Source organism: Bos taurus, chromosome 13 (genome assembly GCF_002263795.3).
Source record: "Bos taurus isolate L1 Dominette 01449 registration number 42190680 breed Hereford chromosome 13, ARS-UCD2.0, whole genome shotgun sequence".
Lineage (NCBI taxonomy): Eukaryota > Metazoa > Chordata > Mammalia > Artiodactyla > Bovidae > Bos > Bos taurus.
In genome coordinates, this window is record NC_037340.1 from 78,760,547 (window position 1) to 78,775,897 (window position 15,351).

The 15,351-nt window shown below is 51.4% G+C and overlaps 1 protein-coding gene and 1 long non-coding RNA gene across 15 annotated transcripts in view; one reads left to right on the forward strand and one right to left on the reverse strand.

The window, feature by feature from the left end:
• Window positions 1–15,351, forward strand: part of BCAS4 (breast carcinoma amplified sequence 4) — a 56,555-nt gene that overhangs the window by 8,147 nt on the left and 33,057 nt on the right. For 10 of the 13 annotated variants that reach the window (XR_009496795.1, XR_009496796.1, XM_059892767.1 and 7 more), the window contains exon 2: window positions 8,868–8,939. Coding sequence is in view for 10 of the 13 variants with exons in the window: in XM_059892767.1 (XP_059748750.1) it covers window positions 8,868–8,939 (72 nt within the window). In the remaining 3 variants the exon portion in view is untranslated. Of the gene's footprint in view, window positions 1–8,867; window positions 8,940–11,370; window positions 11,891–13,020; window positions 14,082–15,351 lie in introns of those variants that run through there. The other 3 variants (XM_059892775.1, XM_059892773.1, XM_059892776.1) reach the window with 3 other exon arrangements.
• LOC132346986 (uncharacterized) lies at window positions 1,723–12,879 on the reverse strand. Of its 2 annotated transcripts, XR_009497051.1 has the most exons (5): window positions 12,633–12,879; window positions 9,816–10,090; window positions 8,478–8,713; window positions 5,547–7,062; window positions 1,723–5,024 (listed from the first exon to the last, which is right to left on the reverse strand). It is a non-coding gene; the product is annotated as an uncharacterized lncRNA (long non-coding RNA). The 2 variants fall into 2 exon arrangements; XR_009497050.1 differs by lacking the exon at window positions 12,633–12,879 and having other exon boundaries at window positions 9,816–10,885.

Here is a 15,351-nt window from a genome sequence, read left to right on the forward strand (position 1 = left end):
GTACTTGGGTCGGATCCCTGGTTAGGGAGCTAAGGTCCTACATGCTGCGAGGCAACTGAGCCCATGTGCCACAGCTAAGACCCAATGCAGCTAAAGATCAATCAATAAATATTAAAAAAAAATTTTTTTCTTTTAGTTGCTGTTGCCAAATTAACCTTTTTGTCAGGGTCATGGCAATAATAGCCCTTCTGGACATTTAGACCTCAAGGTCAAGGGTCCCTTGGGGATGGGAACGCTTACTTGGGCTGCTTTGGGGGCCTGGAGGAAGGAGTTCCCCGTCTCCTGTTTGGGAAGTGGATTATCACATGATGGGCCAGCCCCTCTGGGTTTGGGATTCCAGCGCAAGGAAGGAGAGTTCCTTCCTTTGCTCTTTCCAGGCCTTCACTCGTGGCAGTCCAGCCCTTTCATCCTGTGCACGGAGACAAGACTGCTTCTGCTAAAGACCTTTGCTTTCATTGCCGTCTGAAGGGGCCGCCATGAGTGCCTTTGGAGAAGAGGCGGCATTCCTAATTTGCCTGCCCTGGGTGTGGGCAGGCCTCGCAGTCCTTGGGCCGGGCTCACTTTCACCCCCATCCTGCACTCGTGGACTGTGGCCCAGCCTGGCTGGGGGACAGAGGACAAGGTCAGGCGAAGCACCAAGTGTCAAGCAAAAGCTGAACCCACCCGGACCCCCCAGACTTGGTCTGGCTGCACGTGGGTGTCCTCTGGTTGGCCCAGTGATCTGATTTGTAAAATGCTAAGTAGACGCCAGCCCTAAAAAAAGTGGAGTTTTCACATAAAAATCCTAACGTCTGGCTTTTCTAAAAATGTTGTGACAAAAGGTGTAGATCTTCAGCGGCCTTGTCCTGGGCGAGCGGACCTTGTGTTTTCTGGAAGGATTCTCACAGAGAGAGAGTGTGTGTAAGCAGTGTTATTGTGATATAATTCACAAGGCCTCCCTGTCCATCACCAACTCTTGGAGCTTGCTCAAACTCATGTCTGTCAAGTCAGTGATGCCATCCAACCATCTCATCCTCTGTCATCCCCTTCTCCTCCCGCCCTTAATCTTTCCCAGCATCAGGGTCTTTTCTAACGAGTCAGTTCTTCACATCAGGTAGCCAAAGTATTGGACTTTCAGTCCTACCAATGAACACCCAGGACTGATCTCCCTTAGGATGGACTGGTTTGATCTCCCTGCTGTCCAAGAGACTCTAAAGAGTCTTCTCCAACACCATAGTTCAAAAGCATCAATTCTTCAGCGCTCAGCTTTCTTTATGGTCCAAATCTCATATCCATACATAGGACTACTGGAAAAAACATAGCTTTGACTAGATGGACTTTCGTTGCCAAAGTCTCTGCTTTTTAATATTACTATCTAGGTTTGTCACAGCTTTTCTTCCAAGGAGCAAGCATCTTAATTTCATGGCTGCAGACACCATCTGCAGTGATTTTGGAGGCCAAGAAAATAATCTGTCACTGCTTCCATTGTTTCCCCATCTATTTGCCATGAAGTGATGGGACCCGATGCCATGATCTTAGTTTTTTTAATGTTGAGTTTTCAGCTAGCTTTTTAACTCTTCTCTTTCATTTTCATCAAGAGGCTCTTTAGTTCCTCTTCGCTTTCTGCCATAAGGGTGGTATCATCTTCGTATCTGAGGTTATTGATATTTCTCCCGGCAATCTTGATTCCAGCTTGTGCTTCATCCAGCCTGGCAGTTCACATGATGTACTCTGCATATAAGTTAAATGAGCAGGGTGACAGTATACAGCCTTGACGTACTCCTTTTCCAATTTTGAACCAGTCCATTGTTCCATGACCAGTTCTAACTGTTGCTTCTCGACCTGCATACAGATTTCTCAGGAGGCAGGTAAGGTGGTCTAATATTCCCATCTCTTTAAGAATTTTCCACAGTTTGTTGTGACCCACACGGTTAAAGGCTTCAGTAATTTCACTGCTTTTGGTTTATTCATAGGGTTGCACAACTGTCAACCACAATCAGTCTTAAAACACTTTTTTTGTCCCCAGAAGAAACCCTGGCCCTCTTCACTCTCACACCACCAGGAAGCCCCTAGTTTAGTTTCTGCTTCTAAAGATGTGCCTGTTCTGGACATTTCATCGATGTTTGTGTTTTAAAGACTGATAAGCCAGAGGGGTGAAGGCCGCATTCAGCTTGCAGTGAGGCTTGCTTGGCCATCGTTGTTCAGCCGCTCAGTCGTGTCCTTCTCTTTGCGACGCCCTGAACTGCAGCGCACCAGGCTTCCCTGTCCTTCGCCATCTCCCGGAGCTTGACTGTCACAGTGTTTTTTAGCTTTTTAGGTTAGTTGTCAACATTTGCAAATTGGGAGAGTTTGTATAAAGACCTCTATCACCGTTCATCTTGAATAAAACCAGTTTTGGTGCATTCCCACCTGGAATGATCCGCTCAAACCAAGCGGCAGCTGTCCTCTTTAGATGGGGTCAGGGGCCTCTGTTTGCCACAGTCTCCACCCGTCCCTTTTGTCTTCCTGCCTGAGTGTCAGCTGCCATTTATTATGCTGGTGATGCTGCTGTTTCTCAGAGGAAACTAAAAAGTCTCTGTCAAAAGTGGGAAACTGAAATAAGCAATGTGAGGAAAACAGCATCGTAAGCTTGGCTTCCTTCCCTAGTATTCATTTCCTGCCTGGCTTCCGTCTCTTTCTGAGTTTGGAGACCCTAGTGGGTCACAGTCCTCCCCTGTGTGGGTGGAGCATCTTGCCAAGAGTAGCCTAGACAAAGAACTTACCAGACCCTCTTCAGCTTCCAGCTCAAGACAGAGAAAGTCTGAGGAGTTCCCCCCACACACACCCTTTCACATGGGGAAACTGAGGCACAGGGATGGTCAGAGGCATAGTTAGGACCTCGCAGCCAGGAATGGGAGAGCGGGACTCAGGCACCACTCATCGAGGCCGCGGTTCTCGGGCCGTCCCTCTTCCAAGAGAGCACTTTTCCTCCTTCCTCTGGCCTTTTTCTTTTCTCTTCCCTCCCCTCTTTCTTGCAACAAATATTCATTGAGCATTATATTGGTTACCGGTTGCCAGGTAATAAACCACCCCCAACTTCAGTGGATAAAAACGACCCCCAGTTTAGAGTGCATGATTGTGCGGGTTGGCGGGCTCCTCTGAGCCATTCTGTCTGTGGCCTTGGGTGGGCTGCCTCACGTGGCTGCAGACAGCTGGGGTCCGCGGCAGCCGAAGGTCCAACGTGGCCTCGGTCGTGCTGGCAGGCGGGGTGCCTCGGTTCTCCTCCACGGCCTCTCACTCTCCGGGACTGCTCTCCCCCGAGGCCTCTCAGAAGACCAGAACTGCCTGCTGTTGTCTTCCAAGAGGGTGAGCCAGAAGCTGCCGGGCCTCTAGTCTCGGAGTCGAATGTAGAGCAGTGTGTTGCTTCCACATTTTATTGGTCAAAGCAAGTCGCAGGCTAGTTCAGGGGTGGAAAGGAATGATGCTGCCTCCCCATGGGCAGAGGGGCAAGGTCGTATTGTGAAAAGACATGGAGAGAGTTGGAAGGCTATCTTAGGAAACACAAGTACCTACTATGTGCCAGGCATTATTTTAGGCCCTAGGGGCACCCAGGTAAATGAAACGAAAACCTCTGTTCACCAGGAGCTTTCATTCTGTTGAGGGAAGATGACAACAAACAAGTGAAATATGTAGTAAATGGTAATACAGGCTAAAGAGAGAGAGAAACTGGCGCAGGATGGGGCATGGCAGGAAAGCCACAGACCAGGGAAGGCCTCACAAAGGAGAAGCATATGGGCACAGGCTGGAAGGAAGGGTGAGATGAGCTTTGCCAGTGACGGCAACAGCAAGTGCAAAGGCCCTGGGGTGAGGACCACGGTTGGCGTGGGTGGTGGGGAGTGAGCAGTCAGTGATGAGGTCATGATGGTGTGGGGCTGGGGAGGCCTCCAGTAGGTGTTTGCTGACTGAGGTGGAAGATACAGTCAAAGTTAAGATATAATCCATGCAATATAAAGTTTACCATTTTAGAGCATACAGTTCAGTGTTTTTAGTATATTCACTATGGTTGTGCATACATCACCACAACCTAATTCCAGAACATCTCCATCACCCAAAAAAGAAATCTCATAACCATTAGCAACTATTCCCTGCTCCCCTCCCCGACCCCCCACCGATTCCACGGGGAGACAACCACTAACGCACTTTCTGTCTCTGTGCATTTGCCGCCTCTGGCCATTTCACATAAAAGGAATCGTGTAAGGATTATTTTCAAGGATTATCAACACTGCAGCATGTATTAGAGCTTCATTCTTTTTTATGGCTGAACAGCACCCCACCCTGTGCCGTGTCACTTGTTTGCCCATCAGTTTATGGACGTCAAGTTGTTTCCACTTTTGGGCTATTAGGAATAATGTAAAAGGTTTTTTTTGTAAGAACCTCTGTTTTCGGTTCTTTTGGGTACATTGCGGGGTCATAGGGTAACTCTATGTTTAACCTTTAGAGGTTGGTCTCCAAACCAGGCTTGTTTCCAAAACAGCTGCACAACTTCACAGTCCCACCAGCAGGTGCTAAGGGTTGCTTCATATCCTCACCAACATTTGTCACTTGCCATTTTTGTGATCGTGGCCATCCTAGTGGCTGAGAATGGTAGAGTGGAAGATTCTGAGCTGAAGAGGGCTTTGGCTTTAACAGAATCTCTGAGGAACAGATTGAAGGAGAGCAAAAGAGGAAGGAGGGGACTAGTGAGTAACAGGCTACTGCAATGGTCCCAGCAAGGGAGAGTGGTGCCTTGCACCAGAGTGGTTGGATCTGGGGTGTATTGTGAAGGCAGAGCTGAGAGGGTTTGCATAGAAGATGGATAGGGTGGGGGGGGCGGTGGGAAAGAAAGATGAGCCAAGGATCCTCCCAAGTATTTGGCCTGAGCACCTGGACAGTGGAGTTTCCACTTGTGGCGCTGGAGAAGAACAGATGGCGGAGGATCTTTTTGTGTTTCTTGTGCCAGTCACTGGTGGACAGGGCCAGCCTCTTTTCGGTTTTTGGCACACTCGGCTGGGAAGCTTGGCTTGGCACTTTGGGAGAAATCAGGGGGTGTGGAAGAAGGCAGTAAATGCTGTAATTCACACTTATTAAAAAATGCCCACCTGCCATCCCCACTGGTCAAGCCCTGAATGTCACTTCAAGAGGAACCACTTGCTTCCCTCCCCTCAGAGTGGGACAGTTTCTGCCCGGGGAGTTGCAAAGGATGGTGAGGGCATTCATATTGCTTATGGGCTGGGTTAAAAAGGCATGTGGGTTTCAGCCTGCAGGAATCGTATTTCTGGGGCCCCTTTCTGGGAGAAAATTGTCCGGTGAATGATTTGTGGGGCACAGTGGGGTGGCTGATCCTCCCCTGTTGGTTGGGAATGTCTTAGGGCCTGTTCTTCGCTCAGCTGACCAGGCAGTCAGCAGATCATTTCTTCACTCCCCTCCTGCTGCTTTGTGACCGCCCTGAGCACCAGGCGGAGACGGTGGGGGGTGAGCGTGGCCATAGTTGACAGGAAGCATAAGGCGGGCACACCTTCCCCCTCCCCAGAGAGCACCTTGGTCCTTACCAGCTTCTGAAGTCAGAGAGGTCGGACGCTGGCTTCAGGATATATTAGCTGTGTGACCTTGAACAGATGACTTAAGCTCTCTGATCCTCTGCTTCTCAATTCATAGAAAGGGGGAAATTATGGCACCTGCAGAAGAGAGTTTTTGTGAGAATCAAAGGAGATAATTCATGTGTAGTGATTTGCCACTTCTGTTATCTAGTGAGAGGTTTATTCATGCTTACTGTGTGCCCACACCCTGCTAAAGGACGTAGCCCCAGTGTGAGGTTAACCTAGCAACCCTGCCAAGTGGGTGTGGCCCTTCTTGTCCTGGGTGAGCCAACCCAGATGCCCAGCGGAAGCCACTGGGTTAAGGTCCCCCAGGTGGCAGAGGGAAGATGGGGTTGGAACTAAGGACTTACTTCCTTCCTGAACATGCTCGGAGAGGTCCAGAGCTCTTCCTGTGAGCAAAGAACTGCACGTGTGTCTTGGGAAGAGGCCACCCAGCCAGTGGTCCTTCGTGTCCCTCCAGGCTTCCATCTTCCCAGGCATGTTTGGATTGGGGTGTAGATCATCTGGGGTTTCCCTGGTGGCTCAGACACTAAAGGATCTTCCTGCAGTGCAGGAAACTTGGGTTTGATCCCTGGGTCGGGAAGATCTCCTGGAGAAGGGAATGGCAACCCACTGCAGTATTCTTGCCTGGAGAATCGCATGGACAGAGGAGCCTAGTAGGCTACAGTCCATGGGATGGCAAAGAGTCGGACATGACTGAGCAACTAACACTTTCACTTTTGGGGCTTCCCTAGTGGCTCAGATGGTAAAGAATCTGCCTGCAATGCAGGAGACCTGGGTTTGATCCCTGGGTGGGGAAGATCTCCTGGAGAAGGGAATGGCCACCCACTCCAGTATTCTTGCCTGGAGAACCCCATGGACAGAGGAGCCTGGCGGGCTACAGACTCGACTCGACTCATCTAGACTGTGCTCCATCACAGATCTGTGCCCTCTCCCGTCTCTCATGCTTTCCTCTGGGTCCGAAGGAACCACCAACCTCCCCGCTCCCAGCTCAGTGGCCTCTCAGCTCCTTTCTCCCTTAGTGCATTCAGGACATTTTTTTAAAACCATGCTTTTGTTTTTGGGGGGTGGGGGGGCCTTCCTGTGTGTTTCCAGCCCCCCTTCCACTGTGGTCCCCTTCCCCTGTCAAGCCTCCCCAAGTCAGGCACAGAAATAGTCCCAGCTGTGAGACGAAGGCTCCAGAGTTTAAAATTGCAGCTCTGTACTATTTATACTCCAGCCGGAAAGAGGTTTTTTTGCGCAGCCGTTTATTTGGTTGTGGTAGCGACAGCCTAGGCTGCAGGCGGCAGCTTCTGCACTGTATAAACATTTCTCTGGGGACAAGTCGGCGCTGAGGGCAGCCTTCAGGTGAGGGGGCAGTGCCAGGCCTGCCCAGAAACGGTTGGGAACACCTCCCTGCAGCGAGCAATTCGGCCTCTTAAGCCAGAGAAAGTACTTCATGTTCCAACTGAACTTCCTTCCAAGATGCCTGGTTATTAGGGGGGAAAAAGACAAAAAAGCAGGTATTTTATTTGTCATGAAAATAGTACATGCTTGAGGGGGAAAAGGGTTCAAACTACTCCTTTATGCAAGTCATTGAAGCAGACCCTTCATGTTCTGTTTTGCTTGGCCCATGAAGCATTAAAAAGGAAAAACAATTTTTAAAAATAAATGTGCCACTATTTAAAAATCGGGACATTTTCTATAAAGTTAAAATTTCTGGCTTCTCTTGAAAATGGAAGATTCTGGCAACCCTGGCCTCACGTTTCCTGATTTCTCTGAGTGGCTGGCTGCTCTCGAACTAGGCAAGTGCTTCTCGAGTCACTCCGAGCCCCAGTGGCCTGCTTCATTCATTTGCCTTACTGCATGGTCTTGGTAACTTTTGAGTTTTGGACCCTTCACATGACATAAAATACTCAAAGCTCCCATGTCAGACCGTATTCTCCAGTTCCTACTCCCCAGGGCTAAACACACACTATGAATAGGGTCTCCAGATAAACTACAGGATCCCCCATCAAGTATGAATTTCAGGTAAACAACAAATACTTTTTAGTGTAAGTGTTGTTGTTTAGTCTCTACGTTGTGTCCAACTCCTTGTGACCCCACGGACTGTTGCCCACCAGGCTCCTCTGTCCATGGGATTTCCCAGGCAAGAATACTGGTGTGGGTAGCCATTTCCTTCTCCAGGGGATCTTCCCGACCCAGGGATTGAACCTGTGTCTCCTGCAGTGGCAGGCAGGTTCTTTACCGCTGAGCCACCAGGGAGCCCAGGGGAAGTATGCTTCCTTGTGTGCGCGCTCAGTCATGTCCGACTCTGTGACCCCATAGACGAGCCCACCAGGGTCCTCTGTCCATGGGATTTTCCAGGCAAGAATGCTGGAGTGGGTTGCTGTTTCCTATTCCAAGGGATCTTCCCGACCCAGGGATCAAAGCTGCATCTCTGGTGTCTCCTGCATCGGCTAACCCCCTAACTATTTGCAGTTTGGTACATGTCATTCAGCTGGCTCTAGTGGTAAAGAACCCGCCTGCAACGCAGGTGACATAATGAGACTCGGGTTGGATCTCTGGGTCGTGAAGATCCCCTGGTGAAGGAAATGGCAACCCACTCCAGTATTCTTGCCTGGAGAATCCCACGGACAAAGCAGCCTGGCAGGCTATAGTCCATAGGGTCGCAAAGAGTCGGACACGACTGAATTGACTTAGCATGCACACACATGTCATTCCAGTTGAAATGAGATGGAATGAAATTCCATTGTTGAAACATGTACATTTCTCGGTGTTCATACAAGGATAGTTTTATATTCTGCCTCTCTTGCAGCTCACTGTTTCTCTCCATGGTGTTTCTCAGTAGGCATTTTTCGGTGTTGATAAGAGCAGGCTTTGAGGCTGGGGACTCAAACCTACCTGAGAATGTGGGCCCCTTGAGCAGGTTCCCTTACTTCTCTGAGCCTCAGTTTCCTTATCTGGACCATGGGTGGTGATAAGGGTCACTTTGTTATCTCCTGTGGGTATTTATTTATCTCCTCTCTTTTGAGAACTGCATAGAGCGGATGGTCCGAAGTGGCTTTAACCAGAGCAGTTAAACAGAGGCGTCCACAGGCGTCGAGACTGCCACCAGCACTTCCAGCTTTCAAATGAGGCTAGAGAGGTTTTGAAAAGGGAAAGGAGGTCTGGAGGGAACTGGGCAGATAATCCTAAGATTTAGTTTGCTTAAAAAAAAAAGAAAAAGAAAATGAAGGGCGTTTGTCTCCCTGGAAACCACTTGCTAATCTCCAGGATATTGTCTCTTTTCAGGCGAAGGAGGTGGAGGAGACCATCGAGGGGTTGCTCCTCAGGCTGGAAGAGTTTTGCAGCCTGGCTGACATGGTGAGTGCCTGGCTGACATGGTGAGGGCCTGCCTGGGAGGCGCGGGTCGAGGCCCGGGCCAGGCTTCAGGGCCCTCCTGGGCCTCCCTGGGGAGCCATCTTGGAGGTGGCTTAGCGAGCAGGAGGCGTGGGCAGCGGCCGGCCTAGGGAAGCCACCCTCTCCCTCTCCCTCTCTCTCTCCACACAAGGCTCCCCGAGGCGGCCATCTTGTTAACGCCCTTCCCCCCAGACGCTTTCACTCCTTGGAGGAGGCGGGAGCGGGCCACCAGGTGGCGCTCTCGGCCCCGATGCGGGGCGCCGACCGGCGGGGATGCTAAGCCTATATTTAACTTTCCTCGCTCGGCGCCGTTCACCAGGCAAACGTGGAGACAGCCAGGAAATGGCTTCAGGCCTGGGAGGCCCAGGGGGAGCCTCCCGGCCGGGCCCTGGCCCTGGCGGGGCCGGGCATGGAGTGCCTTCCTGAATCCTTGGCTGGCTCCGCTGTTGCCTCCTCCCCTGTTGTGTGGAGACGGATCCTCCTGGCTGGGGGGAAGATGGTGCCCTGGGCCAGGAAGACAAGGTCTGCAGGATTGTTGCCAGATAGATGAGGGGCCCTGAGGAGCACTGACAGAATGTTCTGGAAGTTCCCAAGCTTATTAAAGGCACACCAGCAGCCAGGGTTCGTGGCTTCTGCCTGGAGGCCCAAAGGGTTGAGCTCCATATTGGGAGCAGGCCTGCCTCTCCCCGGAGCACTGGAAGCCCAGCTGGGCGCGGCCGTGGGGAAGGGCTCCGGGTGTCTGGAGATGCGGTGGTGAGAGCCCGGAGAGCCACGTTTGTTGAGCATCTGCTTTGTGCCAGACTCCGTCCGGAGCGTGCTTCCCGTGTCCTCCCGTCTCACCTCAGAGCAGCCCTCCATGATGGGTGCAGCTCCATCCCCCGATGCTCGGCACACATCTGAGCGCCTCCCTTCGCCAGCCGCTGGGGACGCTGCAGTGAACCAGGCAACAGACGTTCCCACGAGGACCTGCGTGTGTGTTTCTCTTGAGGGCCGATTTTTTAGTTCAGGTGTGGGTCCAGGTGGGAACCAGGTAACGAGACCGACTTTGAACAGCCTGAGTAGTCGTTTCTTCATCGGAACATCGTTCACCTTCTCCGACTGGTCACGTGAAGAGGCTGAGAATGCAGAGAGAGACCAATCTGTCTCCCTGCCCCCACCCCCTGTCTCTGATCCCCTAGGTTACCGGGGAAACCGATCTGTGTATCAGCGCTGGCCTGGAGGTGTGTTCCAGGTGCAAATGGGAGGCTTTGTAAAGGGAAAGAGGTTCTAGAAGGAACCGGGCACATAATCCCAAGACTCAGTTTGCTTTAAAAAAAAATATGAGGAGCAGAGGTGTTAAATTGTGCCTGGAAAATTGGGGAGGCTTTGCAGAACAGGTGGTGATTAATTTGGGGTTTGAAAGAGGAACGAGAAGAATTCAGTTGCTGGGAGTGGGGGGTGGGGTGGCAGGCATCCAGGCAGAGGGACTGGTCTGTGGGGGCGGTGTGCTGGGCGCAGCGGACCGATGTGGGCCCCCGCAACAGGGGGATTGCGAAGGTGGTAGGGACGGGTGATCCTGAGACATCTTTGATCTCAAATCCCAGCCCATCTTCCTCCTGTGACGAGAGACCCACTCTCCACCCATGATGAGAGCTCTGGATGAAAGCCCGCTTGGATAGACAGAGAGGGGCCCAGGCCTTACTACTAGCCTTACTAGCCTTAAAAACGTCAAGGCTTCCCAAAGCCTGCGTTTGTCTTGACAGGAGGCCCAAGGTTGCATGCAGCATGGAGAAGGTCCTTTCTGAACTCAAAGTCTAGAGATGCATTGATGCAAAGGTTTTAAATACAGAGGTCGCAGGATGACCTGTGGGCCCAATCCTGCCTGCAGACGTGTTGGATGCTTCTGGGAAAAAAGAAAGGAGGACTAAGCGGCTGACATTTATAGAATGTCATGCAAAAAAAAAAAAAAAAAAAAAGTGGATTTCCAGCTTCTCTTGGAAAAGCAAAGATCTGTCTTCCACTCGCGTCCCCCCACCCCTTGGGTGCTTTTCCTCACCCGGCCAGCATCAGCCGAGCTGGGTAGTGGCTGCCCCCTGTGGAGAGCACACGTGCTCTGCAGCTCGTCACCGTCCCCATGGGAGCCTTCCTGACTCCCCTGCCACCTGCCAGCGGCATCCATCCTGCGTGTGTGTCTTTTGTGGTAGAGAAAATTTCTCTGTACTTCGGGCCCTACTGAAAGCAGGCACGTAGTAAACAGACCAAGAGAGTCCTGTGTTTTAAGAAATGGAATGGAGTGTACTTCTGTCAAAGTGAAGACTGTTTCCATGTGCTTATATGCAAATAAGCATGTCTACATCATAATAGAATGATGCCTTTGTGGCCCTTGGAGGCGTTGTTTTTGTTTTTTTGCAGTCACTACGAGGAGGCTCTGCACTGATGATATTTAGATTATAGAGATCCTCTCAGTCCCGCCAGCTGATGGTTAGCTTATCCAGTGTGTCTGTGCTCAGGTGTCATGGACTCCATGGTAGAGAAAGAGATCTATCCAGCTAGTGGCCCTGGCTTGGGACCTCCTTCTTTCTTCTGATCCAAGCTTCGGACGAGTGGGGACCTGTGGGAGGCAGGCGATGTCCCAGCGTGGAGTGCTGTCCCCTGCTTGGGCCTTTGTGAACACCGATCAGGTTAGAGGTCCCAGAGAGGCTGGTCTCCCTGGTGGCTGTCCAGAGAGAAACACTTCGTTTCTGATGAAATCAGGCTCCTGGAAATGAGAGTCCAGCTTCCAGTCTGTTGAATTAAGTTCTCCGCCAGTCTGTCCCGGATCACTCTTAAGTAACCAGCGTTCACACGTGTGCTCACCACCTTTTCTGATCTGGGATATAATGCCTCTTGACTTCACCCCAAGCTCTGACTCCTCCCAGTGTGAGGCTGTGGCCACGGTATGTCACCTCTCTGTACCTGGATTCCCTCCTCTGTAAAATGGAGATGGTGGTTGGTTCTGAGTATCTGTGGCAGCATCAGACTGCCCCAAAACTTCATGATGTGAAACACCCACCAGTTTATCACGTGGGCCAGGACAGAGCACAGAGGGTATGGTTGGTCTGAGCCAAGTGGCACCTGCTGGGGTGAGGCCGTCCAGGGTGGCTCCTTCCCTCACTTGTCTGATGTCTTAGCTGGGAGGGCTGGGTGGCCGGGCACTAGTTGGCTCAAGTCTCTTCCATACAGCCTCTCCTCGTGGCCGCGTGGGCTTTCTCATAGCATGGCAGTCTGGCCTCCCAGAGCCAGCATTCCAACAAACAGAACATAGAGGTATGCTTGGGTATGGCAGTTGACACAGCGTGACTTCTGTCATATCTTACTGGTCAGAGGAGCCACACAGCCTACCCAGATCCAAAGGGAAAGGACATAGATCCCTCTTCTTCGTGGAAGGAATGTGCAGAATGTGTGGCCGTCTTTCACCCACTGCACATGGTACCCATCTCCAAAGAGTTACCATGAGGAATAGACAAGGCAGGGTGTGCCCTTTACACCCGCTAGAATGACCAGAACGCAAAAGACAGTGGCACGTGTGGGTGAGGGTGTAGGGAGCTGACACTCCCCTTCACTGGCTGGTGGAAATACGCAAAGGGACAGTCACGTGGAACACACAGCCGTTTCTTATAAAGTCAGACATACACTTACCCTGCACCCCAGCAGTTCTAATCCTAGATAATAACCCAAGAAAAGTGAAAACAAGCATTCGGAGACTTGCAGATAAATGTTCATGGCAGCTTTGTCCGTCGTACTCTCAACTGGAAACAACCTAGTATCTGTCAGCAGCTGTTGTTTAGTTGTTCGAGTCTTTTGTGACCCCATAGACTGTAGCCCGCGGATACTCTGTCCATGGAATTTTCCAGGCAAGAATACTGGAGCGGGTTGCCATTTCCTTGTCCAGGGGATCTTCCTGACCCAGGGATGGAACCCATGTGTCTCGCATTGGCAGGCAGATTCTTTACCACTGAGCCATCAGGGAAGCCCCAGTCAGCAGTAGGAACCAGTAAATAGGGAATTCCCTGGCAGTCCAAAGGTTAGCACCCGGTGCTCCCACTGCCAAGGGCTCGGGTTTAATCTCTGGTTGGGGAACTAGGATCCCACAAGCCTTGTGGCATCACTGAAAAATAAAAAGAATTGAGTAAATAAGCTGTTGTTTATTCATACACTGGGATGCACAGCCGTGGAAGAGAATGACCAGCCATATACAACACAGGTGATTCTCACAGACATGCTGTTGAGAGAAAGAAGCTGGACACAGGAGCACTTTCTGTGTGGAGCTCCGTAATCTGAAGTTCAAAAACAGGCAGAACCACTCCCTGTGATGGAAGTCAGATAGAGGTTAGCTTTGGGAGGGTGCTCATGACTGGGAGGAGGCTAGAGGGAGTCTTACAGAGCAAGGGGTGTTCCATGCATTGGTCTGGTTCCACAGATGTAAACACATGTACCAGTTCATCAAGCCGCTGGCTAAGGCCTGGGCTCTTTACTGTGTATCATTTGCACTCAATTAATAATAATTGCTTAGCATGGTGCCTACTATGTCTTAAGTGACCCATGAATAGCAGCTACTGAGGTCATAGGCGGCGTCAATTTCAAAGCACCAGAGGGTCATGCCACTGATGAGTTTATCCACAGAAACTGGATTTGTGAGGCTGCTCAGCTCAGTGCCCTCGGGGCCTTGGGCAGCTTGTCTGGGCCCTCCGAAACCCCAGTGGCCTTGGGCCCACCTTCTGGTGGGGAGCGGACTCTCCCCTCTCTCACGTAGGCGGAGAAAACTTCCTGTTGGCCTCAGCCCAGCAGTTGCATTTGGCATTGGCGTGTGTTCTTAGGTCAAGTGCATTTGGCTCTCCTTTCTGGGCCCTGCCTCGTCCAGGACAGCCGCGTTTGCTCTGTGATAACCCCCTGCATCTGCTGCCCAGACTTCTGGGCTCCGGAGACCAGCTCTGGGGAGTGGAGATGACAGGCTCCCAGGTCCATAATCCTGGCTGGAGGTTCGTCCCAGCAGAGGCTCAGATAGTACTGATTCTTCCCTGCCATCTTTGTTCTTCTGAGCAGTAGGCCCAAGCATGAACTCAGATGTCTGTGACGTGATGATGTGAAGTGAGTTGGATGTAAGAAAAGAAATGTGTTCCTTTTCTCCCGCTCCCCTAGAAGATGAAACGGTGTAGGGTGTGGCCACGGACACCATGTTGGGGAGACTTTAGGGAGTGGTGGGGACTGTGGTTAACCCAACGAGGCCATTGTCACCTGGCTCCAGCTGATTGTTGCCACGTGGAACATGGGCTCAGTGTGGCTGGGGCCTCTGTTTTTCACAAGAAGCTAGAAATCTGAGTTTCTAAGGCGAATGCCTGCAACTCTAGATCTTGGCACCTAGCTTGGTTGTACTTCTGGGGCTTTAAGCGTGACACAGGCTGGCTCTGCATGGGCCCACTGGAACACATCTGCAGACGTCTGGTATTAGCAGGTGGCCTCAGACCCAAAGAATCGACCATCTCCCACTTTGCAGCTTGTGACCTTGGCCAGATGATGTGGTTTTTCTGTTTCATCACCTATGCAATGAGGTTGAAGAGTGAACAGTTCCTGCTGTTCATCATTCACATGATGAATGCTCCTGGGTGTTGGTGTCCCGCCCTCCCTGGTTTTTGCCTTTTGGTTCCCAGCTTACTGGGGAGCCCAGGGGAAGGCTTGGGGTTGTTTCAGACGCCCTCCATTTCCTCCTCAAGGACCTGCAGTCTGCCTTCCGGGCAGGAGTGGACAGTTCCCCGCTGCCCTCATTCTCAGCCAGTGGAGAGGCCTCTGCGGACAGGGGTCTTCCTGCTCCGCCCACAGACCCTCAACCCTCCAGTTCCTACAGATCCGGAGGAAGGCAGGGAGGGGTCCCTGAATCTCGTCTCTGCCACATTCCCTTCACCCCATGGGTTGCTAGGACCAGTCCCTCCTGATGCTCACGTGTTTCCCCTCTTTAGAAATCAGCAGAAAAGACCTGCCTTTGATCCCGGTGCTCCTGATTGCCATGAGTTTCCTGTTCTTCACTGTGTCTTAGCAGTTTCTCCTGAGGTTAGCCTTGTTTGCTGACAAAAGTCCGTCTAGTCAAAGCTATGGTTTTTCCAGTAGTCATGTATGGGTGTGAGAATTGGACTATAAAGAAAGCTGAGTGCCAGAGAATTGATGCTTTTCAACTGTGGTGTTGGAGAAGACTCTTGAGAGTCCCTTGGACTGCAAGGAGATCCAACCAGTCCATCCTAAAGGAGATCAGTCCTGACTATTCATTGGAGGGACTGATGCTGAAGCTGAAACTCCAGTACTTTGGCCACCAGATGCAAAGAACTGACTCATTTGAAAAGACCGTGATGCTGGGAAAGATTGAAGG